This window comes from Mobula birostris, chromosome 8, assembly GCF_030028105.1.
Source record: "Mobula birostris isolate sMobBir1 chromosome 8, sMobBir1.hap1, whole genome shotgun sequence".
Classification (NCBI taxonomy): Eukaryota; Metazoa; Chordata; class Chondrichthyes; order Myliobatiformes; family Myliobatidae; genus Mobula; species Mobula birostris.
Window position 1 is genome coordinate 135102007 of NC_092377.1, and position 23472 is coordinate 135125478.

The 23472-nt window shown below is 44.6% G+C and overlaps 2 protein-coding genes across 2 annotated transcripts in view; one reads left to right on the top strand and one right to left on the bottom strand.

Moving 5' to 3' along the window:
• The first annotated feature begins 840 nt into the window (after window positions 1-840).
• On the top strand, window positions 841-22518 carry brf2 (BRF2 general transcription factor IIIB subunit). The gene is made up of 5 exons (XM_072266340.1): window positions 841-917; window positions 2337-2497; window positions 4633-4692; window positions 6585-6906; window positions 21009-22518. Exons 2-5 carry the CDS (start codon window positions 2344-2346, stop codon window positions 21712-21714), a joined length of 1242 nt encoding a protein of 413 aa, XP_072122441.1. The 5' UTR covers window positions 841-917; window positions 2337-2343; the 3' UTR covers window positions 21715-22518.
• LOC140201736 (FHF complex subunit HOOK interacting protein 2A-like) overlaps window positions 10202-23472 on the bottom strand; it is an 87179-nt gene continuing 73908 nt past the window's right edge. Inside the window, exon 17 of the mRNA XM_072266338.1 lies at window positions 10202-12393. Coding sequence (XP_072122439.1) covers window positions 12369-12393 — 25 coding nt within the window. The 3' untranslated portion in view covers window positions 10202-12368. The remainder of the gene's footprint in view (window positions 12394-23472) is intronic.

Consider the following 23472-nt stretch of genomic DNA (forward strand, 5'->3'; position numbering starts at 1 on the left):
CACCTTTGCCAGAAAACAGCCTGTCCCAATCCACACTTGTCAGATCCTTTCTGATACCATCAAAATTGGCCTTTCTCCAATTTTGAATCTCAACCTGCAGACCAGACTTTTCTCTTTGCATATTTACAGTACTTTGAAACTAATGGCATTGTGGTCACTGGATGCAAAGTGTTACCCTGCACAAACTTCTGTCACCTGCCCTGTCTCATTCCCCAATAGCAGATCCAGCATCGCCCGCTCTGTTGTTGGGACTTCTACATACGATGAAGGAAATTTTCCTGAACACATTTGACAAACTCTGTCCCATCCAGTCCTTTTACAGTATGGGATTCCCAATGTGTGGAAAGTTAAAATCACCTACTATCACAACCTCGTATTTTTTACAACCGTAAGGAAGTACAACTGCTTGGGAATGCCAGGCTGCAGCCTATGTAGAGGTGAGGGTCACACTGGAGTTCGGTGCAGCCACTGCCGAGGCTGTGCGGAGAGGGCCTGCAGTCCAAGGTGTTTGCGCCGCTTGAGAGACCGGGCGCTGGGTCTTAAACACTTCAGGAGGCGGTGGTTATACTCTCCAGGTGTTAGTGCAATCCTTTGCGTACAATGTGCGAAAGCTGCCTATGGATGGGCTGCTGAATGCACCGATTGAAAGACCCTGGATGCAAAGGAAGCCGTGCATTTTTTCTACTTTTTGTATATATTCAAGTGATGTTGACGTTTAAAAAGATGCTGCCGGCTCGCTATTCGCTGCCAGCAGATCACATGGGGGCGCCACCGCCATCTTTCTGACGGGCAAACCGGAACAGGACGTTTCCGGACCCGGAGCCATCTTTGTGACGGGCAGACAGGAGGCCGAGGTGCTGGAAGTTTCGTGGAGCCGGCCGGACCCCTCGGGAGAGCGGCTCGCCTCCCGTTACACGGTCAGTCCGAAATTCGGGGATTCTCGCACCCTCTTCCCGAAACGTTGACTAATCGTTTGCACGGATGCTGCCCGAGCTGCTGAGTTCCTCCAGCGTGTTGTTTGAGCCCAGCATCTGCAGAGTATTTTGTGTGTCCCCTCTCCACCCTTCCCCATCACCTCCCCATTGTGAGAGAGTGTCTTGTCACAGCTGTGTGGCGGCGTGGTGAGAGCCACCCTGGGGACTGTGCAGTTCTGGGAGGCTGCCTTTGCTGTGTCAGGGAACGCAGCAAGCAGGCACCATTCTCACACTTTGGGGAGCAGGAACTTATGGTGGAAGGGTGAACTTTTGGCATTTTGGTTTACAGCAAGGCAACGGAGATGCTTTCATTGATCACATTCAAAATAGATATTTAATTTTATTTACTTAGAATGCGGGACTGGGCTTTCTGGCCCACGGAGGTGCACTGCCCAGCAACCCTCCTATTTAACACTAACCTAATCACTGGACCAATTGGCCTCCTAACCGGTAGGTCTTTGGACTGTGGGAGGAAACCTGAGCACCCGGAGGCAGCTGGGGTGTTCATGGGGAGGACATAAAACTCCTTCCAGAGGACGCTGGAATTGAACTCTGAACTCCACCTTTAGCTGTAGTAGTGTCAGACTGTGCTGCTGCGGCTCGGGCTGTTGCCAGAACCACAGAGTGTGGTGATAGGACAGGAAACACGTTGGAGGAATGCAAGTCAAGTCAAGTCTCGTTTTATTGTCATTTCGACCATAACTGCTGGTACAGTACACAGTAAAAACGAGACAAAGTTTTTCAGGACCATGGTGCTATATGAAACAATACCAAATCTACACTGAACTACGTAAAAACAACACAAAAACTACATTAGACTACAGACCTACCCAGGACTGCATAAAGTGCACAAAACAGTGCAGGCATTACAATAAATAATAAACAAGACAATAGGCACAGTAGAGCGCAGTAGGTTGGTGTCAGTCCAGGCTCTGGGTATTGAGGAGTCTGATGGCTTGGGGGAAGAAACTGTTACATAGTCTGGTCGTGAGAGCCCGAATGCTTCGGTGCCTTTTGCCAGATGGCAGGAGGGAGAAGAGTTTGTAAGAGGGGTGTGTGGGGTCCTTCACAATGCTGTTTGCTTTGCAAATGCAGTGTGTGGTGTAAACTCGGCAAGTCAGACGGCGTCTATGTAGGGGAATAAACAGTCAACTTTGTGGGCTGAGACCCTTTGTGTGTGGCTCGAGAGTTCCAACTTTCACGAAACTTCTTGCAGACATTTTATAGCAAACTGAGGTGCTGAAGTTTGGCCTGTGCTCCCAGGGCTTCCGTTTCCTCGGTTCTCTCTCTGGGAGAGTGCCGGTACTTGCTGTTTGGCCTTTGAGAACGTGGAGGGATTCAGCCGCTCTGTCTCTGTTTCAGTGTGAAGATGGCTGAGCGGAGCAGGTGCCCTGAGTGTGGATCTGATGCAGTGGAAGAAGACACACATTACAGCCAGAACCACATGGTGTGTACCGAATGTGGTTTCCTGTTGACCGAGGGGCTGCTCACTACAACACGGACCGAAGAAACTTTCCTCCAAGGTAAGAGGCTCGGCTCGGAGCTGGTTACTCCAGGAGTTGTTCTGCTTTCTGATCGAGGGATACAGTGTGCGTTTCGGGGCACCAAGTGTAAAGTTAACGGTGGGGACCCTTAGCACCGTTAATGTCAGACCGATCTTGGGGTCTAACCCTTCGGCAGGATTGGAGAAAAGAAGCTGAGGAGTAGATTTAAGGGGGGGAGGGGAGGGGAGAGAGAAACACAAGGGTGATAGGTGAAACCTGGACGGGGAGGGGTGAAGTACAGAGCTGGGAAGTTGATTGGTGAAAGAGACAGAAGGCTATGGAAGAAAAAAAGGGGGAAGGAACACCAGAGGGAGGTGATGAACTGGCAAGAAGATGAGGTGAGAGAGGGAAAAGGGGATGGAAAATAGTATTACCGGAAGTTTGAGAAATTGATGCTTATGTCATCAGGTTGGAGGCTACCCAAACAGAATATAGGTATTGTTCCTCCGACCTGAGTGTGGTCTCATCACGACAGCGGAGGAGGCCATGGATGGACATATGGGAAGTGGAATTAAAATGGGTGGCCACAGGGAGATCCCGCTTTTTCTGGTAGATGGAGCGTAGATGCTGGGTGAAGCGGTCTCCCAATCTACGTCAGGTGTCACCGATATACAGGAGGCCGCACCGGACACAGTATATGACCCCAACAGACTCACAGGTGAAGTGCCACCTCACCTGGAAGGCCTTTGCCTGGCCTGCTGAGTTCCTCTAGTATTTTGTGTGTGTTACTTGGATTTCCGGCACCTACAGATTGTTCTCTTGTTTGTGATATCAAGATGCGTTGGCCTTGGAGAGAATGCAGAAGAGGTTTATCAGGACGCTGTTTGGATTAGAGTGCACGTGCTACAAGGAGCACATTTTGGATGGTTTCTCTGGAGTGGCAGAGCTGAGGGGATGACAGAAGGTCATAAAATGAATACAGGCTGAGATTGAGTCGACAGCTGATATCTCTTTCTCAGGGTTGAATTGCCTGTTACTAGAGGGCACGGTGAGAGTGGAAATGTGCAAAGGACTTGTGAGGGAAAAGTTTTCTTCACACGAAGTGGTGGGGCCTAGAGTGCGCTGCCAGGATTGTGGTAGAGGCAGATACGATAGAAGCGTTTAAAGGATTATGAATATGCAGTGCAGAAGGCATGTGGACCTTGTGCAAGCTGAAGGGTTTATCGCAGGAACCAGCCTCTCCTCTCTCGACTCCCACATCCAAAAGGATACTGGTTAGTAGGTTAATTGGCCATTATAAGTTATCTTGTGATAGGCTAGTGTTAAAAAGGCAGTTTGTTGGGCCAGAAGGCCCTGTTCCACACCGTATCTCACTGTATCATAATCAAAGATCCCACCCACCCCACATATTCTCTCTTCTCCCTTCTTCCATCAGGCAGAAGATACAACAGCCTGAAAGCACGTACCACCAGGCTCACGGACAGCTTCTATCCTGCTGTCGTCAAACTCCTGAATGGACTTTAGACCTCTCAATCATCATTGTTATGCTCTTGCACTTTATTGTTTATCTGCATGGCACTTTTTTGGTAGTGTTTATAATTTGTCCTGCATTGTTATTGTTTTACTTTGTTCTAAGTCAATGCACTGTGTAGTGATTTGATCTGTAAGAAGAGTTTGCAGGGCAAGCTTTTTGCTGTATCGTGGTTTATGGAACAACAATGTCATTAGCTCGATTACTTCAACACGATATCATGGGCTGTGCATTCCTGTCCTGTGCTCTTCTCGGTTCTAGATGCGCTGGGTGTCTGATCAGACCTCAGCAAGCAGGGTGAAAAGCCTGCTGAGTTCCTCCAGCATTTTGTGTGTGTTGCTTGGATTTCCAGCACATGCAGGTTTTCTCTTTTGTATTTCTTGACCCAGTAATGTCTGGATTAGAGGGAAGGGAATTAAACATGCTTTCTGTTGTTACTAGCTGAGAATCCCTTAATTAGAGAGAGGACCTAAACGCCCTGGGCTCCTGTACCTGATCACAGTGAAGAGATCTGTGGGGTATCGAGGGTAAAGACTATCAGCCAGTACCCTGTGCCTTGTCAAGGTTTATCAATCAATTGTTCTGCACGGGAGACGCTCCCTATTCGATCCCTGTTGTTGAGTTTACTTTTTCCAATCCACAGCAGTGAAGTTCACCGAGAGCACAGCTGAAGCGAAGAAGCCCTGTCGGAATAAAGTACAAGGTAAGATGTGGAATATCCGGCTGGAGGGGTAGTGGCATCCACACCGGATTCGAGTCTGGCCGGCTCCTTGCACGCCTTCCATCCATGCTGGGTTGTGGGTTGAGCGTCGAGCTAGCAACTCGGCTTCGTAAAAACAGACAAATGCTAAAGAAGCGGCCAGGTTGCTGCCCGATGTGCCACAAGGCACGGAGAGGAACAGCAAATGAGGTATGGAATGAGAAAGTGAAGAAATGCAGTGAGATCTCAGCATGTCAAGCAGGGAATGCCATCAGTATTTGGCCCTGTCACTGTTACTGCCCTGGGTATTGTGTATATTTCTGTCCCAATGAGATTTTCAAAGGAGTTACAGTTAGCTGCGTGCCTGTTCAGTTATTAGAAAACCCTACTTGTATAATTCTTAAGAAAACACTGTAGTTACCGCCTGGGTCAGGGAATTGAACAGAGCTGCTCCAGCAGTAAGCTCTTCAGTCCTATCTCACATTCCAGCAGGCTTATGTCTTATCCAAGTACTTTTTAAAATGCGATCAAGACCAGAGGACCATAAGACATAGGAGCAGAATTAGGCCATTTGCCCCATAGAGTTTCCTCCGCCATTTCATCATGGCTGATCCATTTTTCCTCTCAGCCCGAATCTCCTGCCTTCCCCCTGTATCCTTTCATGCCCTGACTAATCAAGAATCTATCAACCTGTGTCTTAAATGTACCCAATGACTTGGCCTCCACAGCCTGCTGTGGCAATGAATTCCACAGTTTCACCACTCTCTGGCTAAAGAAATTCCTCCTCATCTCCGTCATAAAGGACACCCCTCTATTTTGAGGCTTTGTCCTCTGATCTTTGACTCCCACCATTGGAAACATCCTCTCCACATGTACTCTATCGAGGCCTTTCAACATTTGATAGGTTTCAATGAGGTCACCCTTCATTCTTCTGAATTCCAGTGAGTAGAAGCCCAGCCATCAAATGCTGCCCATATGACAAGCTTTTCAATCATGGAATTACTTTTATGAACATCCTTTGAACCTCTCCAGTGTTAGCATATTCTTTCGTAGATAAGCAGCCCAAAACTGCTCACAATACTTGAAGTGAAGCCTCATCAGTGCTTTATAAAGCCTCAATATTACATCCTTGCCTTTATATTCTAGTCCTCAGGAAATGAATGCTAATATCACATTTGCCTTCCTCACCACCGGCTCAACCTGCAATTTAACCCCTAAGGAATCTTGCATGAGGATTCCCAAGTCCCTCTGCACCTCAGATCTCTATCTGCCGCTCCTAATCTGTCTAAAGTCCATCCGTAGCTTCTCTACTTCCCCTCCGCCTATTGTCCGCAAACTTGGCCACAAAGCCATCAATTCCGTCGTACAAGTCATTGACATACAATGTGAAAAGAAGCAGTCCCAACAGAGACCCCTGTGGAACACCACTGACCACCATCAGCCAACCAGAAAAGGATCACTTTATTCTCACTCTTTGCCTCCTGCCAATCAGCCAATGCTTTATCCATGCTAGTATCAGTATGGGGAAAGAGCTGCCGTGGAAGAGGTAATTGTACCTGCCTCTACAAAGTTTAAGAGATATTTGAACAGATACATGGATAGGTGAAGTTTAGAGGGAAACAGACCAAATGCAAGCAAGTGGAACTAGCTCAGGATGACCTTTGGGTGACATGGACGAGTTGGGCAAAATGGCTGTATCACTCTATAACTGCTGTAGCCCTGCACACCACATCTCCCACTGTACACATGTGTACACAGAAACACGTATTATGTTCTATTGGCCTGAGAAGTGACTATCTCAGTTTTTGGGTTATTGTATTGAGTCTGGGCATAGTAGCTAGCACTGGAAGCATCTATCTTCCGCTGTGATTGACTAGGTTTGTGTCTGTCTTTAGGTATGAGGCGGGTCCGTGACCTGTGCCAAATTCTCCGTCTGCGTCCAGTTGTGGAGGACACAGCCATGGAGCTTTATGTCCGAGCCTATGATCATGATGACTTCCTGCATGTCGCTCTGGAGAAGAAAGAGGCTTTGGTGGGCTGCTGTATTCACATCGCCTGTCGACAGCATAACTGGCCTCTGACCATGGGCACCCTGTGTTCCCTCCTCCATGTGGAAGCCACCCTCTTCTCGACTGTCTACCTGCAGCTGGTGAAAGAACTGCAGCTGGATGTTCCCACCCTCAGCCTGAAGGATTTGGTGACAACTCACTGCAATGGGTTAGTAAATCCTCTCACTCTGTCATCCCAGCTGAACTCCCACTCACAATGTGAATTAACCTACATGCAGATGGGTACAGCTTCGCTGGTTTTGTGCTCTGCATTCAGAGCAGGCTCATTGGTACACAGAATAGTGAAGACAGAGCCACCATATACTGCACTGTGTGTAAAATACAATCATACAGTCATTCAGAAATGAATCCTTTTCTGCCCAAGGCTAACTTTGGTTGCTCTAGACCTGCAAATGAGGTGCTATAACATGAGAATTTCAAATGGTTGGTCAAGTCATGGCCTGGACCCCTCAACTCTCATCCAGTTGTTGTGATCTAGTTGGCACTCAACCTGTCTTTACAGGGGTCATGAAAATCTGGAAGAAAGTCCAGGCCAACTGAATGGTGCTGGTGTGGGAAGGGGAGGAAATTCTTTCCCACCATATTTTACCCAGTGCCAAGCTATTGGATTTATTTCAAGATAGCACAGGTCAATAATTTCTTAGAAGACTACATTAGAGCATTGTAAATAGGAAAGGAACAGAGACCACCTGGAACAAGAAAAGCTATGTAGGAGCAGAGGATGTGTGTTTGGGTTGCTAAGAGTCATAGGGAGCATGGGGTCCATTCTCACCATCAAGCACCTGTTGTTCACACTAGTCTTACCCTTATCTAGAAAATTTAAACTCTACAGAGAGAGCACCTGAGATTGGATTGAGGATCAAAGCTGGGAGCCCATGGGCTCTTAACTAGTTTAGTATCCTCATGTGTGGCACCTTGTCAAAGGCCTTCTGAAAACCCAAGTACACAACATTAACTGATTCTCCTTTGATTATCCTGCTTGCTATTTCTTCAAAGAGCTCCAACAGACTTGTCAGGCAAGATTTTCCATTGAGGAAACCATGCTGACTATGGCCTATTTTATCACGTGCCTCCAAGTACCCCAAAACTACATCCTTAACAATCAACTCCAACATCTTACAAACCACTGAGTTCAGACTAACTGGCCTATAATTTCCTTTTTTCTCCCTCTCTGCCTTCTTGAAGAGTGGAGTGACATTTGCAATTTTCCAGTCTTCCGGAACCATTCCAGGATCTAGTGATTCTTGAAAGTTCATTACCAATGCCTCCACGATCTCTTCAGCTACCTCTTTCAGACCCTGGGTGTATATCATCTGGTCCAGGTAACTTATCTACTTTCAGACCTTTCAGTTTCCCAAGAACCTTCTCCCTAGTTATACAACTTCACAATTGTCTGACCCCTGACACTCTGACACTTCCACCATCCGGCCAGTGCCTTCCACAGTGAAGACTGATGCAAAATACTTATTCAGATTGTCCACCATTTCCTTGTCCCCCATCACTCCCTCTCCAGCAGTCTGATATCCAGTCTCGCCTCTCTTTTACACCTTATGTATCTGAAGAAAATTTTGGTATCCTCTATGATTGGCTAGTTTATTCCACCTTTTCCTTAATTACTTTTTTAGTTGCCTTCTGTTGGTTTTTAAAAGCTTCACAATCCTCTAACTTCCCACTAATTTTTGCTCTATTATATGCCCTCTTTTTTGCTTTTATGTTGGCTTTGACTTCCCTTGTTAGTCATGGTTGTTTCATCTTACCTTTAGAATACTTCTTTCTCTTTGGTATGTATTTATCCTCTGCCTTCTGAATTGCTTCCAGAAATTCCAGCCACTGCTGCTCTGCCATCATCCCTGCCAGTGTTCTTTTCCAATCAGTTTTGGCCAACTCCTGTCTAATGCCTTTGTAATTCCCTTTACTCCACTGTAATACTGATACATTCTGACTTTAGCTTCTTCTCAGACTTCAGGGTGAATTCAATCATATTCCGAACACTTGCCCCGAGGGTCCTTTTACCTTAAGCATTCTAATCAATTCTGGTTCATCGCACAGCACCTAATCCAGAATAGCTAATCACCTAGTGGGATCAACCACAAGCTGCTCTAAAAAAAAAATCATCTCATAGGCTTTCTAGAAATTACCCCTCTTGGGATCCATCACCAACCTGATTTTCCCAATCTACCTGCATATTGAAATCCCCCATGACTATCATAACATTACCCTTTTGTCATGCATTTTCTATCTCCTGTTGTAATTTGTAGACCACAGCCTTACTACTGTTTTGGGGGTCTGGTATATAACTCCAATCAGGGTCTTTTTACCTATGCAGTTCCTTAGCTCTACCCACAACAATTCAACATCTTCTAACCCTATGTCACCTCTTTATTTTTTCACTAACAGAGCCACACCATCCTCTCTGCTTGCCTGCCTGTCCTTTCGATCCAGTGTGCATCCTTGGATATTAAGCTCCCAGCTATAATCTTCTTTCAGCCATGATTCAGTGATGCCCACAACACCATATATACCAATCTGTAACTGTGCTACAAGTTCATCTGTCTTTTTCTGTTTTCTGCATGCATATTCAAATGTAACACCCTAATTCCTGTATTCACCCATTTCGATTTTGTCCACCTTTTACATTGCCACTGTTGGCTGCAATTTTGCTCTATCATCAGCCTCTCCTTGCTAGGAGTCTCACTACGCAGGGCCTCTGTTTGTAAACCAACTACTTCATACTCAACACTATCACTCTGGTTTCCAACCCCCTGCCAAATTAGTTTAAACCCTTCTGAACAACTCTAGGAAAACTGCCTGCAAGGATATTGGACCCCCTTGGGTTCAGGTGTAACCCATCCCTTTTGCACAAATCATACCTTCCCCAGAAGAGATCCCAATGGTCCATAAATCTCAACCCCTGACCACTGCACTAGTTCTTCAGCCACACATTCACCTGCACTGGAGCGTGGCACAGGCAGCAATCCAGGGATTACTACCCTGGAAGTCCCGTTTTTCAGCTTTCTACCGAGCATCCCAAAATCTCTTTTCAGGACCTCCTCACCTTGTCTACCTATGTCATTGGTGCCAATATACTTCTGGCTGCTCACCCTCGCCCTTGCGAATGCCATGGACCCAAGCACCTGAGCTAAGTACAGCTTCAATGCCATGTTCAAGTTTGCCGTCATGGTGACGGATCAGCATATAGGAGGGAGATTGAAAATCTGGCTGAGTGGTGCCACGACAACAACCTCTTACTCAATGTCAGCAAGACAAAGGAGCTGATTATTGACGTCGGGAGGAGGAAACCAGAGCTCGTCCTCATCAGAGTGGAGATGGTCAGCAATTATAAGTTCAAAGGATTCAAAGTAGATTTATTATCAAAATATGTCTGCAGTACACAGCCCTGAGATTCATCTTCACTGACAGCCGTGGAACCCTTTCAAAGGAAAACATCCAGCCCCCCCCCAAAAAAAAACAAATCATGCAAATGGCAACAAGAACATCAATCCTCTTCCCTCCACAACCCCCCCACGCTGTTATCATTTCAGAGGACCTGCACTGGGCCCAGCAAAATGAATATCAGTGTTCTATATGGTGTCATATATATGTACTTTGATAATAAATTTACTTTGAAGTTGGGGGAGGGGGCATTTACTTGGAGGCAGAAGTTCTGTGGGTGACTCCTAAATGACATAGGTAGGAAAAGTGAGGCGGTCCTGCAGAGAGAATTTGGGGGGCTAGGTAGAAAGCTGAAAAGCAGAACCTTCTGGGTAGCAATTTCTGGATTGCTGCTTGTACCATGCACTAGTGGGGGTAAGAATAGAATGATTTGGCAGATAAATGTGTGGTTGAGAAACTGGTGCATAGGGCAGGGTGTCACATTTCTGGATCATTGGGGAAGGTATGACCTGTAGAAAAAGGACAGGTCACACTTGAACCCGAAGGGATCTGATATTCTCGCTGGCAGGTTTGCTGGAGCTGTTGGGGAGGGTTTAAACTAATTTGGCAGGGGAATAGAAACCAGAGTGATGGGGCTGAGGATAGGTCTGTTGGTTTACAAGCAGAGGCAGTGTGTAGTGAGACTCAGGAAGGACAGGCAGATGATAGGGCATAATTGCTGAGTTTCAGTGTAAAAAAAAAAGGGACAAAATCGAAAAGGGTGAAGGATACAGGACTTCAGGTATTGTATTTGAACGCACACGATATACTGAATAAGGTAGATAATTTTATAGTGCAGTTACAGATTAGCAGGTAGGTATGTTTTGGGCATCACTGAGTTATGGCTGAATGAAGATTATATTTGGGAGATAAAAATCCAAGGCTACACATTGTATTGATAGGACAGGCAGGTAGGCAGACGGGGCTGGGTGGCGTGGCTCTGTTGGTAAAAAATAAAATCAAATCTATAGAAAGAGGTAACATTGGATTTGAAGATGTAGAGTTCTTGTAGGTAAAGGTAAGGATAAAAAGATTCTGATGGAAGTTATTTGCAGGCCTCCAAACAGTAGCCAGGATGTGGGTTACAAATTACAACGAGAGATAGAAAAGGCATGTCAAGGGGGCAACGTTATGATTGTCATGGGGGAATTTCAATTTACAGGTAGATGGGGAAAATGAGGTTGGTGCTCGATCCCAAGAGAGAATTTGTAGAATGCCCATGAGATGATTTTAGAGCAGCTTGTGGTTGAGCTCACTAGGGATCAACTATTCTAGATTGGGTGTTGTGTAATGAACTGGATTTGATTAGGGAGCTTAAGGTAAAGGAAATTTTGGGAGGCAGTGATCATAGTATGATAGAATTCACCCTGTGAAGTTCAAAAAAATTAGTATTAACGCACCATATGACACCATTACAACCCTGAAATTCATTTTCTTGCAGGCATACTGAATAAATCCATAATAGAATAATAACCGTAATACAATCAATGAAAGACCACACCAACTTCAGTGTTCAACCAATATGTAAAAGGCAACAAACTGTGCAAATAGATAAAGAAATAAATAATAAAAATGACTAAGTAAGCAATAAACATTGAGAACATGAGATGAAGAGACCTTGAAAGTGAATCGATAGGTTGTGGGAACATTTCAGCGATGGGGCAATTGAAGTTGAGTGAAGTTATCTCCTCTGATGGTTGACGGGTAATAACTGTTCCTGAACCTACAGGTGTGAGTCCCGTGGCTCACACCTTATTGATGGCAGCTTCAAGGGGAGAGAATGACCTGGGTGATGGGGGTCACTGATGATGGATGCTGCTTTCCTGTGGCAACAGTTCCTGTGGTTGTGTTGAATGGAAGGGAAGGCTTTACTTGTCATGGACTGGGCTGTGTCCACTGCCTTTTGTAGGATTTTCCATTCAAGGGCATTGGTACTTCCATAACAGGCTTCTCTGTGGATTGTCACCTTGTCGTGGTGGAGAGGCTTGTGTGGTTCTGTGATCCCGAGAGCAATGCCGTCTGGAGCTATGCTCCTGGTAGGGTCACGCATGGTGGTAAGGTCGAGGGTGAGGTCCCTGACAAAGAACAATCCAACCAAGACCTCAACGGTGGAACAGGCGGACGAAGTTACTTCGAACTCAACGGCTTTGAAGGCGGATGAAGGCTGCAACAAATCCATCAGCTCCAGTCGTCGTATTGAAACCTATTGAATATTGAAATGCCTAGTTAGAGTGGATGTGGAGAGGACATTTCCTTTTGTAGGGGAGTCTCAAACCAGAGTGCACAACCTCAGAATAGAGGGACAGCCATTTAGAATGGAGATGGGGAAGAATTTCTTTTGTCAGAGGGTGATGAATCTGAAATTTGTTGCTACAGGTGATTATGGAGGCCAGGTCATTGGGTGTATTTAAGGTGGTGGTTGATATGTGCTTGATTATTCAGGGTGTGGAAGGTTACAGGGAGAAGGCAGAAGAATGCGGTTGAGAAGCAATGGATCAGCCATGATGAAATGGCAGAGCAGACTCAATGGGCCGAATGGCCTAATTCTTTTCCTTGTCTTATGGTCTAAATTAATACTTTACATCAGTATTTGCCCAGGAGAATGACATGGATACTAGTGAGGTCAGTGTGGAGTGTGCCAATGCATCTTGAGATCTGGAAAAGGGTAGAGTTAAGTCTCTTGAAAAACGAAGTAAGTGTCCAGGGTTTGATGGGAGGGGGTATACACCAGGTCATTGAGCGAGCAAGAAATGAGATCGCTGGGGCCTTGACCAAGATCTTTGTGTCCTCCCTACTTACAGGTGAGGTTAAAATGATAGGCCATCCACTCCCCATTCCAATTTATCGGTCCATGGCCACCTCTATTGTGATGACGAGACCACTTTCAGGTTGAAGTAAAAACATCTCGTATTTCATCTGGGTAACCTCCAACCTGACAGCATGAACATCGATTTCTCCAACTTGCACTAATTTCTCCCTCTTTTCCCCTTATTTCCTTTAACATTCCCCATTCTGGCTCCCCTCTTACCCCTACTCTTCACCTGCCTATCACCTCCTCCTTCCCTTTCTCCCATGGTACATACTGCTCTCTGGTCAGATTTCTTCTTCAGCCCTTTACCACCTACCACCTTCCAACTTCTCACTTCATACAACCACCCTCCTCACCTGGCTTCACCTATCCTTCCCCTCCTGCCACCTTATTCTGGCGCCTTCCCCCTTTCTTTCCAGTCCTGATGAAGGGTCTCAGCCCAAGATGTCAGCTCTTTATTCCTGTCCATAGATGCTGCCTGACCTGCTAAGTTCCTGCTCCATTTTGTATGTGGTAATCCTGGAAAGTATAGACTGATGAGTCTCAGGTCAATAGTAGGGACAATATTGGAGAGGATCATTAGAGATAGGAGTAATGAGCACTTGGAAAACCATGGCCTAGTTAGGGACAGTCATATTGACTTTGTGCGAGGCAGGTGATGCATAACTAACTTGATTTGAGTCTTTGGAGGATGTGACAAAGGTGATTGATGAAAGCACTGTAGATCTGTGGATGTTACCTACGTGGAGTTTAGTAAGGTGTTTGACGAGGTCCCTCATGGGAGGCTCATCCATGAGATTTAAGATTTAGCCTGACTGGAGGTATGTGGTTAATGGTGCAGGACAAGGGAATTGTCGACATTTTTGGTCAAAACCCTTCATGGGGATTGAGAGTGGAGAGATGAGATGGCCAGTATAAAAAGGAAGTGGAGTGTTAAGACAGGGGCCAAGGTGACTGGTAGACTGAGGAGGGGTGTAAAATAACGTAGAACAGTATAGCAGAGTACGGGTCTTTCGGTCCATGTTGTGCTAACCTTTTAACCAAGTTCAACCCAATCCTTCCCCCATACATAGCCCCCTATTTTTCTTTCATCCTTGTGCCCATCTAGGAGACTCTTAAATGTATCTAGTGTATCTGCCTCTACCACCAGTCCTGGCAGTCTTTTCCATGCGCTTACCACCCACTGTAAAGAAAAAACCTGCATCTGATATACCACCCATACCTTTCTCCAGTCACTTTAAAATTCTCTCACATTGGCCATGGCCGCTCTGGGGAAAAAGGCATGCTGGCTGTCCACTCTATTTATTCCTGGCAGTGCTGGAATCTGGTTAGGGAAAGTGAGACTGGAAACTATTAGGGGAGACATTATTGGCAGATGGAAGTAGAACCAGATTGGAGGGGTGAGGGGTTGAATCTGTGAATGAAGTGTAAGTGTGTGTGTGTGTAAAAGGTGTTGGGGGGGAGGGTCATGAATGGATGGACCCTGGTAGGGATGAGGGTGGGTGCTGGTTGGGGAGGGAGTGGGAATGAGGAAAAGGGGACAAGAATGAGAGGTGGAATTATTAGGAGAGGGAAAAGGTAAAGGAGGAAGCAACCACTGGAGGGACGGGTTCCCTGAAACTATGTAAAGTATTCAGCCTTTGGGTTACAACCTCCTCAGGCAGAATCTGATGTGGATGTTGTCTTATCCCAAAATTTTAAGGTCCTAAGTGATATAGTTGCAAATTATTTTGTTGTCTTGTTAAATAAGATGTCCTTCATCTATAACCTTTCAAAATCCTGAACATAATGTGAAGGAACTAAAGTCAAAGGCAGCTCCGTGCAAATCCAGCGGTGGAGTTGTACAAAGCAAAACAGCTTTTGTTCCTATTCTCAATGGACCTTTAACGATGTCTGTGCATGTTACTTGCTTCAGCTATCCCTTCATTAGTCGTTCAACATCTCTGTAGTGGAAATTTCAGATTTGCTATCATTTCTGAACTTTCCCTGCAGACTTGAAAGTTGAGCATTTGTACACTGGCAAACAGTACTTAACTTGGATAAGTGCAGACTCTCGTTAGAATATACTTCAAGCAGTGAAGCATCATCTGCATCCTGAGATGTGGAAATGTGACCATTATGCCCTTAACATCTGCCCACAAATTATTGATTCAGGAGAAATATTCCTAACACTTAACATCACTGACAGATACTCCAATCCATTCCTGACTCTATCCTGCCAGCTGGCTCTCAGTTTACCGATAAAGGACCACCAGTGATGAGGCTAGCGGTGAACTCTAAGGCTAAATATTCAAGTGCTAATGGTCTTCAATCTGCCATCCTGGTGATAGGGCAGAATATTCAAATCATGGTATCCAAATCACTACCTATGAGAAATCTATGTTCTAACTCCCAGTACACCACAGAACCAGGCCCTAGGGCCCACTGTAGTCATGCAGTCCATTATTCTGATCTACATTGATAGGTGTATAGTCTTTCTAAACCTTGGTGATTTCAGTACTTTCTAGGTGCTTCTTTAATGCCACAAGAACCTCTGCCTCCCCCACCACAGGCAGTGTTTTCCAACCACACTCTGTTTTCTAAACCTTCTCCCCCTCATCTTGCACCTGTGCACTCTTGGCTAGGACATATATAGGAGGGGAGCCTAACTATCCACCCATCTCCCCTCACAACTTTATGCATTCCATCAAGTCATTGTTCAGAGAAAACACACCCAGCCTATCCAGTCTCTTTCTTTCTAACTGCTTAAAATCAAACTACGTTCTCATGAATCCTTGCTGCACCCTCTCCAGCACATTCAACTCCTAACTGTAGTGTGGCAGCCCACAATACTCCAGGAATGGCTTAACAAATGCATTTTTTAAAGTTGCAAAAAATCTTGCAATTCTTGTAGCCCCTGCTATCACTCATGAAGGCAAGTAGTCTATATACATCTTTAACACATACATTTTCCAGAAACATAGACATACTACAAGCTCCCTCTGTTCATCAACACTCCTTAGGGCACTAGCATTTACTGTTTATGACCTAGTCTTGTTTACCTTTGTCAGGATTAAGTTCCATCTGGCAATTAATTCTCCATTCAACTTTCCATCTGATCCCTGCTGAAACCTTTAGACAAAATTCCTCACTACCCACAATACCACCAAAGTTTCTATCGCTGAGAAACTTATCATTCCCCATATTTACATAACAATGACATCATTCATGTTTATCACAACAATCAATGGTCTGAGCAGAGACCCTCACATCATTGGTCACAGACTTCCAATAAGAAAAGCATCCCTCTACTTTGACCCACTATTCCTAATACCAAGCCACTTTTGGATCTAATTTACCATTTCTCCTGGGATTCTATTGGCCACAACCTCTTGCTTCTTCTGGAGGCTTCTAAAAGTAAGATATTGAAAGAACAAAATCTGTGTGTACCTATTAGAGTGAAGGACAAGGCTGGCAGGAGTATGGAACCCTGGATGATGAGGGATATTGAGGCTTTGGTCAGAAATAAGGAGGCATGGGTCAGGTACGGGCAACTGGGAACAACTGAATCCTTGGAGGAGTATAGGGGTTGCAGGAGTGTACTCAAAGAAAGAAATCAGAAGGGCAAAAACAAGCCATAAGATAGATATTGCAGAGAAGATGAAGGAGAATCTCAAGAGATTTTATAAGTATATTAAGAGAAGGACTTGAACATCAAAGGTCAAAGTGAACACGTTAGTATGGAGACTGAGGTCATCAGTATTTCTACTGTTTTTTTTATTGTGGAGAAGCATAAGAAAACTTTGGAACTTGAGATAGTTAATGGGGATCTCTTGGGGATAGTTTGTATTACTGCAGAGGAGGCATTTGCAGGTGGATAAATTTCTATGGTATGATCAGCTAAATCGAGAACACAGGAAGCTAGAGAACAATAGGAGCCCTGGCTGAGATATATGCATCATTATTAGTCATGGCTTAAGTACTAGAAGATTGACTGGAGAATGACTAATGCTGTGTCTTTATTTAAGGGTTACAAAGTAAAACCTGGGAACTATAGACCAGAAAGCCTAACACATGTGGTAAGTAAATTAATGGAGGGAGTAAATTATACAAGCATTTGGAAAGATGGATTGATTAAGGATAGTCACTGCAGCTTTGTGCGTGGAAGATCATGTCTCGTGAATTTGATTGAGATTTTGGAAGAATTGGCCAAGAAGGTTGGTGAGGGCAGGGTGGAAGACTATCTATATGGATTTCAGTAAAATCTTTGATAGTGTCCCGCCTAGTAGGCTGCAATGGCAAGTTGGATTCCATGGGATGCAAGGAGAGCTAGTTAAATGGATACCTTTGATGGTGATTAAAGGTTTATCACATTTGGATGAAAATTAGGTGGGTGTGGATACCGCTGAAAATGGTGGTGCGGTGCACAGTGAAGCCTACAACAGGATCTAAATCAATGGGGAAAGTTGACAAAGCAATGGAAGATGGAAATCAGACTCATAGAGTCAAAGAGAAGTACAGCAGAGAAACATTCCCCTTCAGCCATCTCGTCCATGCCAAACCATTTAAACTGCCTACTCCCATCAACCTGCACTGGGACCATAGCCCTCCATACCCCTACTATCCATGTACCTATCCAAACTTCTCTTAAACAGTGAACTTGAGCTTGCATGTACCACTTGCGCGGCAGCTTCTTCCACACACTCCTTTGAGTGAAGAAGTTTCCCCTCATGTTCTCATTAAACTTTTCATCTTTCACCCTTAACTCATGACCTAGTTGTAGTCCTACCCAACCTCAGTGGAACAAGCTCTCATAATTTTGTATACCTCTATCCAATCTCCCTTCAATTTTCTACGTTACAAGGAGTAAAGTCTTAAACCTATTCAATTTTTACTTATAACTTCAAATCCTCCAGTCTTGGCAAGATCCTTATAAACTTTCTCTGTACTCTTTCAACCTTATTTACATCTTTCCTCTAGGTAGGTGAGCAAAACTGCACACAATAATTCAAATTACGCATCACCAACATCAACTTCAACATAACATCCTTTCTCCTGTACTCAGTACTTTGATTTATGAAGGCCAATATGCCAAAAGATTTCTTTATGACTATATCTACCTGTGCTGCCACTTTCAATGAATTATGGATCTGTATTCCAAGATTCCTTTCTTCTACCATGCTCTCAGTGCCTTACTGTTCACTGTGTAAGACCAACCCTGGTTGGTCCTACTGAAATGCAACACCTCGCACTTGTCAGCATTAAATTCCATCTGCTATTTTTCCAGCTGGTCCAGACCCCGCTGCAAGCTCTGATGGTCTTCCTTGCTGTCCACTGCACCCCCAATCTTGATGTCAACTGCAAATTTGCTGATCCTTTGACAAACAATGGACCCAGCGTCGATCCCTACAGAATTCAACTAGTCACGGGGCTCCAGTCAGAGAGGCACTCTGGCTCTACTACCACACTCTGGCTTCTTCCACAAAACTAATATCTAAACCAGTTTATTACCTCATCTTGAATGCCAACCGAATGATCCCTTCTTGACCAACCTCTCATGCCAGACCTTGTCAAATGCCACATAGACAACACCCACTGCCTTGCCTTCATCAGCTTTCCTGGTAAGATTGGTTAAACGTGACCTAACACGCACAAAGCTATGCTGACTATCTCGAATCAGCCCATGTCTATCTAAATACTCATATATCTGGTCCCTTAGAATACCTTCCAATAACTTCTCCCATAACTGACGTCAGGGTCACTGGCCTATAATTTCCAGGTTTATTTTAGAGCCTTTTTGAAACAATGGAACAACATTAGCTATCCTCCAATCCTCCGGTACCTCTCCTGTCGCTAAGGAGGATTTAAATCTCTCTTCTAGGGCCCCAATATTTCCTGCACTTGCCTCAATGTGGTCCAAGTGAACACATTATCAGGCTCTGGGGATTTATCCACCCTAATTTGCCTCAAGACAGCAAACACCTCTACCTCTGTAATCCACAAACAACAGGAATTCTGCAGATGCTGGAAATTCAAGCAACACACATCAAAGTTGCTGGTGAACGCAGCAGGCCAGGCAGCATCTCTAGGAAGAGGTGCAGTCGATGTTTCAGGCCGAGACCCTTCATCAGGACTAACTGAAGGAAGCGTGAGTAAGGGATTTGAAAGTTGGAGGGGGAGGGGGAGATCCAAAATGATAGGAGAAGACAGGAGGGGGGAGGGATGGAGCCAAGAGCTGGACAGGTGATTGGCAAAAGGGATACGAGAGGATCATGGGACAGGAGGTCCGGGAAGAAAGACAAGGGTGGGAGGGGAACCAGAGGATGGGCGAGGGGTATATTCAGAGGGACAGAGGGAGAAAAAGGAGAGTGAGAGAAAGAATGTGTGTATAAAAATAAGTAACAGATGTTTTACGAGGGGGAGGTGGGGCATTAGTGGAAGTTAGAGAAGTCAATGTTCATGCCATCAGGTTGGAGGCTACCCAGACGGAATATAAGGTGTTGTTCCTCCAACCTGAGTGTGGCTTCATCTTTACAGTAGAGGAGGCCGTGGATAGACATGTCAGAATGGGAATGGGATGTGGAATTAAAATGTGTGGCCACTGGACAGAGCGTACCTCTGTAATCCGTTTTGGGCCCATGACCTCGCTCCTGTTTTTTTTTGTTTCACTTCTATAGACTCCTGAGTAAAGAGATGCAAGAGGTCCATTTAAGATCTCCCCCATCTCTTTTGGCTCCACGCATAGATTACTATTCTGATCTTTGAGAGGACCAATTTTGTCCCTTGCAATCCTTTTGCTCTTAAAATATCTGTGTGATCCCTTATGATTCTCCTTCATCTTTGTCTGCTAGGGCAACCTCATGATTTTTAGTCCTCCTTGATTTCTTTCTTAAGTGTACTCTTGCATTTCTTATACTCTGTAAGTACCTCATTTGTTCCTACCTACTATGCATCTCATTTTTTCTCTTAACCAGGACCTCAATATCTCTTGGAAAAATAAGGTTCTCTAAACCTGTTAACTTTACCTTTTATTCTGACAGGCACATACAAGCTTTGTACTCTCAAAACTTTCACTTTTGAAGGCCTCCCACTTACCAAGTACACCTTTGCCAGAAAACAGTCTGTCCCAATCCACACTTGTCAGATCCTTTCTGATACCATCAAAGTAGTCCATTCTCCAATTTAGAATCTCAACTCATTGGCCAGGCTTATCTTTTTCCATATTTACTTTGAAGTTAATGATCTGATGATCAATAGATACAAAGTGTTCCCCTACACAAACCTCTGTCACCTGCCCTGTCAGTCCCTAATAGCAGATCAAGTATCACACCCTCTATTTTTGGGACTTCTATGGACTGGAGGAAACGTTCCTGAAAACATTTGACAAATTCTATCCCCTGTAGCCTTTTTACAGTATGGACTCCCGGTCAGTATATGGAAAGTTAAAATCACCTACTAGAATAATCTTATGTTTCTTGCAATAGTCTGCCAGAGGAAGTGGTTAAAGTAGATACATTAACAATATTTAAAAGGTACTTGGCAGGTACATAGATGAGAAAGGCATAGAAGGATATGGGCCAAATAAGATTGTCTTAGATGGACATCTTCATTGGTATGGGCCAGTTGGGATGAATGCTATGTGACTCTGATCAGCCTGCCATATGGGATCTTGTTAAAGACCTTAAGGTTAATATAGACAATATATGCAATATGTCATTGCTTAGTTATCTTAAGAAAAACACATGATTTCCCACAGATAAAGGTATGCTATCCCTAATCAAACCTACCTTTCCAAGTGTAGGTAAATCCTGATGATAGATAATTCTAAGTGTAGATAAATCCTGATCATTTTTCAATAGTTTCCATACCAATTGATGTAAGCTTTACGGGCCTGTAGTTACCTGGCTTATTCGTACTGCCCTTCAGCAGATTGCTTGTGCTAGCTTGAAGATAACGACATAACTCTTAGACAGGGCACTTGGGCTTTTGGTCATTCTGACCCCTCTGACTCATTTCTATTCTCTTTCAAGGTTTAATCTGTTCCAGAATTCCAGGTTGATTCCGCCCCAGTTTTTAGAAGATAAAGACAAGGTGGTGGATCTTGCAGTGCAGTTGGTGGAACTGGCCAGTGAAACGTGGCTGGTGACAGGGAGACACCCTGTCCCCATCATCACAGCAGCAGCTTATCTGGCTTGGCAGTCCTTGCTCCCTGCGCATCGTCTGAAGTGTAGCATGGGAAGGTTTTGCAAGCTGGCTGGAATTACATTGCCACCACCCACCTCTCAGCGGTTGAAAGAGATCACTGGTGTTTTAATCAGGCTAGCATCGCAGCTGCCCTGGCTGAGAGGTCAGCAAGTCGATGCTAAAACTGTGGTGAAATATACTGGCGATATTCTTCGCCATCGCACTTTATTACTGAGACAGACACTTGACTGCGTTTGGACTGAAAGCACAAGTGCACAGACAGATTCACAGGAAGAATGTGTGTCAGCAGCTGGCGAGAACAGTAGCTATCACCAGGCACCGGAGACAGGGTCGAGTCGGAAACGCTCTGCGCCGGTTTTCCTCCCTCCATGCCTCACACAAACAAAGAGGAGGAATCTGAACCTGGAGCTGGAGAGAAGCTGCAGTAATCCAACCACTGGGGAGGAGGAGATATCAGACAGTGAAATTGAGCAATACCTAAGGACTCCCGAAGAAGCTGCAACATTCCAAGCAGCAAGTGCCATTCTCTAGCTGTTGTATTCTCACCCAGTGATGCTGCTGTTTGTGGTCGTCAGTCCAAGATTCATCACTAGACCGTTAGAGGCAATGTGGGGGAGTACAGACTCATTCCAGCTGAAGATAATTCCATTTGACTGAGAACAATGTGATCATTCTGTCAGTACCTTGACTAGTTTTTAATAAATTGAATGAGCTAGTGCATCTGTAGCCCAAGAGTTGGTTCTGTTTGTCAGTCTTCCTCTGAAAATTACAAGACCACTGCTATCCCTCTCCTGGGACTTATTTGCATGCTCTAGCTGCAGTCAGTGAACTTGATTCATGGTTTAAGGCTCTTGGGAAATTTGCCTCCATGAAAAGGTGGGACCCTAACAAAATGTGTCTGATAAAGAGTGGTTGTGTGCAAGTCCCACAGATGTTTTGAAACATGGCCATGGTTTATGTCTGCCACTCTGAAGTGAAAAGTTTAAGTTAGAACAGGTATTGGTCAAAAGTAAAGTTAAAAAGCTGTTACCTGATAACATTTCATCTCACGACTAAGATGTTGGGAAAGGTAATGTGAGAGAGTGTGTGTTGAAGAAGTGAACTGATCCAGAGTCAGCTGAACACTCTCAAAGGACAAAACCAGCACTTGCTGAAAATGAAAAACCAGCGATGGTCACAGAATGAAACCAGGTGAAACCTTCTGATGTTTTGGGTCTGTGTCTGATTCACAAATCAAATCTTTGTTATTATAAAGAATATACCATTCTTCACAGGAATGCACTGTAATAAAATCCACTAACACTGAATGTTAGGTTTTTCTTTATGAAATTTAACTTAATTAAACATTTGTCCAGGAATGCCTCCCTTTTGCAAATGGAGGGCTGATTGTGTACCCTTACTCTTGCAAGCATTGAGATCATCTATCCAACTCCAGGACTCACCAGCACGAGGGCCTGATCGGTGGGCATTTGATAAAGTCATTCATTGCAGTCCATCTATGGTTTAGGGAACTACCTTCTGTGTTTTTAAGTATTTGCCAACATGTCAGTCTGCAATTCAGTGAGGTGGACCTCGAGACTGCAGACATTTAGTAACCTCGAATCTTAGACCTCCAACAAGTTAAGACTACTTGAGTCTTGGAGGATTACTCAGAACGTGAGCAGTGCAGTGACAACCCCACAGCAGCGAGTGATTTCAAGCTTAACATCAACCACCAAAGAACACAAACATTTAAACAATTAGGTGGAGATTTCATTCTCTTGCAGACACTGTTCTAGATTCTAAGTAAACCATGCCACCAATCTCAAATTGAGGGAAACATTGTTTTAAATAATAGGGAATCCCCATTAAAATGCTGCTTGTACCAGACACCATCTACAACTAACTTAACAGCCTTAACACAGCACAACAAAGATTGTGTTTCCTGAATACTTTTGGGTATATCTTATTTTAGACTGCTGATCATGAAAATCACCAAGAAATTTTCCTATCACACACCATTTTTTTTTTGGAATCGCCTATATTTGTTATTTCAATTCCTAATTCAAGTCAATTAAAACACTGCCCACAATGTAAGCTGAAAAGTTTTCCATCTTGTCCAGACAAGTCTGGGTGTGCCAGCAAGATCCGCAGCAATGGCATCTTGTTATTGATTCTCAGTGTTAAGCCTGAAAACTGAGCTACTACACAATGGCAGCATCTCTAGGAAGAGGTGCAGTCGACGTTTCAGGCCGAGACCCTTCGTCAAGACTAACTGAAAGAAGAGCTAGTAAGAGATTTGAAAGTGGG

Coding starts and splice junctions, on each gene's coding strand:
- brf2 (XM_072266340.1), top strand. CDS start 2,344: ATGGCTGAGCGGAGCAGGTGCCCTGAGTGTGGATCTGATGCAGTGGAA. Junction 2,498..4,632: donor CGAAGAAACTTTCCTCCAAG/GTAAGAGGCTCG, acceptor TCCAATCCACAG/CAGTGAAGTTCACCGAGAGC. Junction 4,693..6,584: donor CTGTCGGAATAAAGTACAAG/GTAAGATGTGGA, acceptor GTCTGTCTTTAG/GTATGAGGCGGGTCCGTGAC.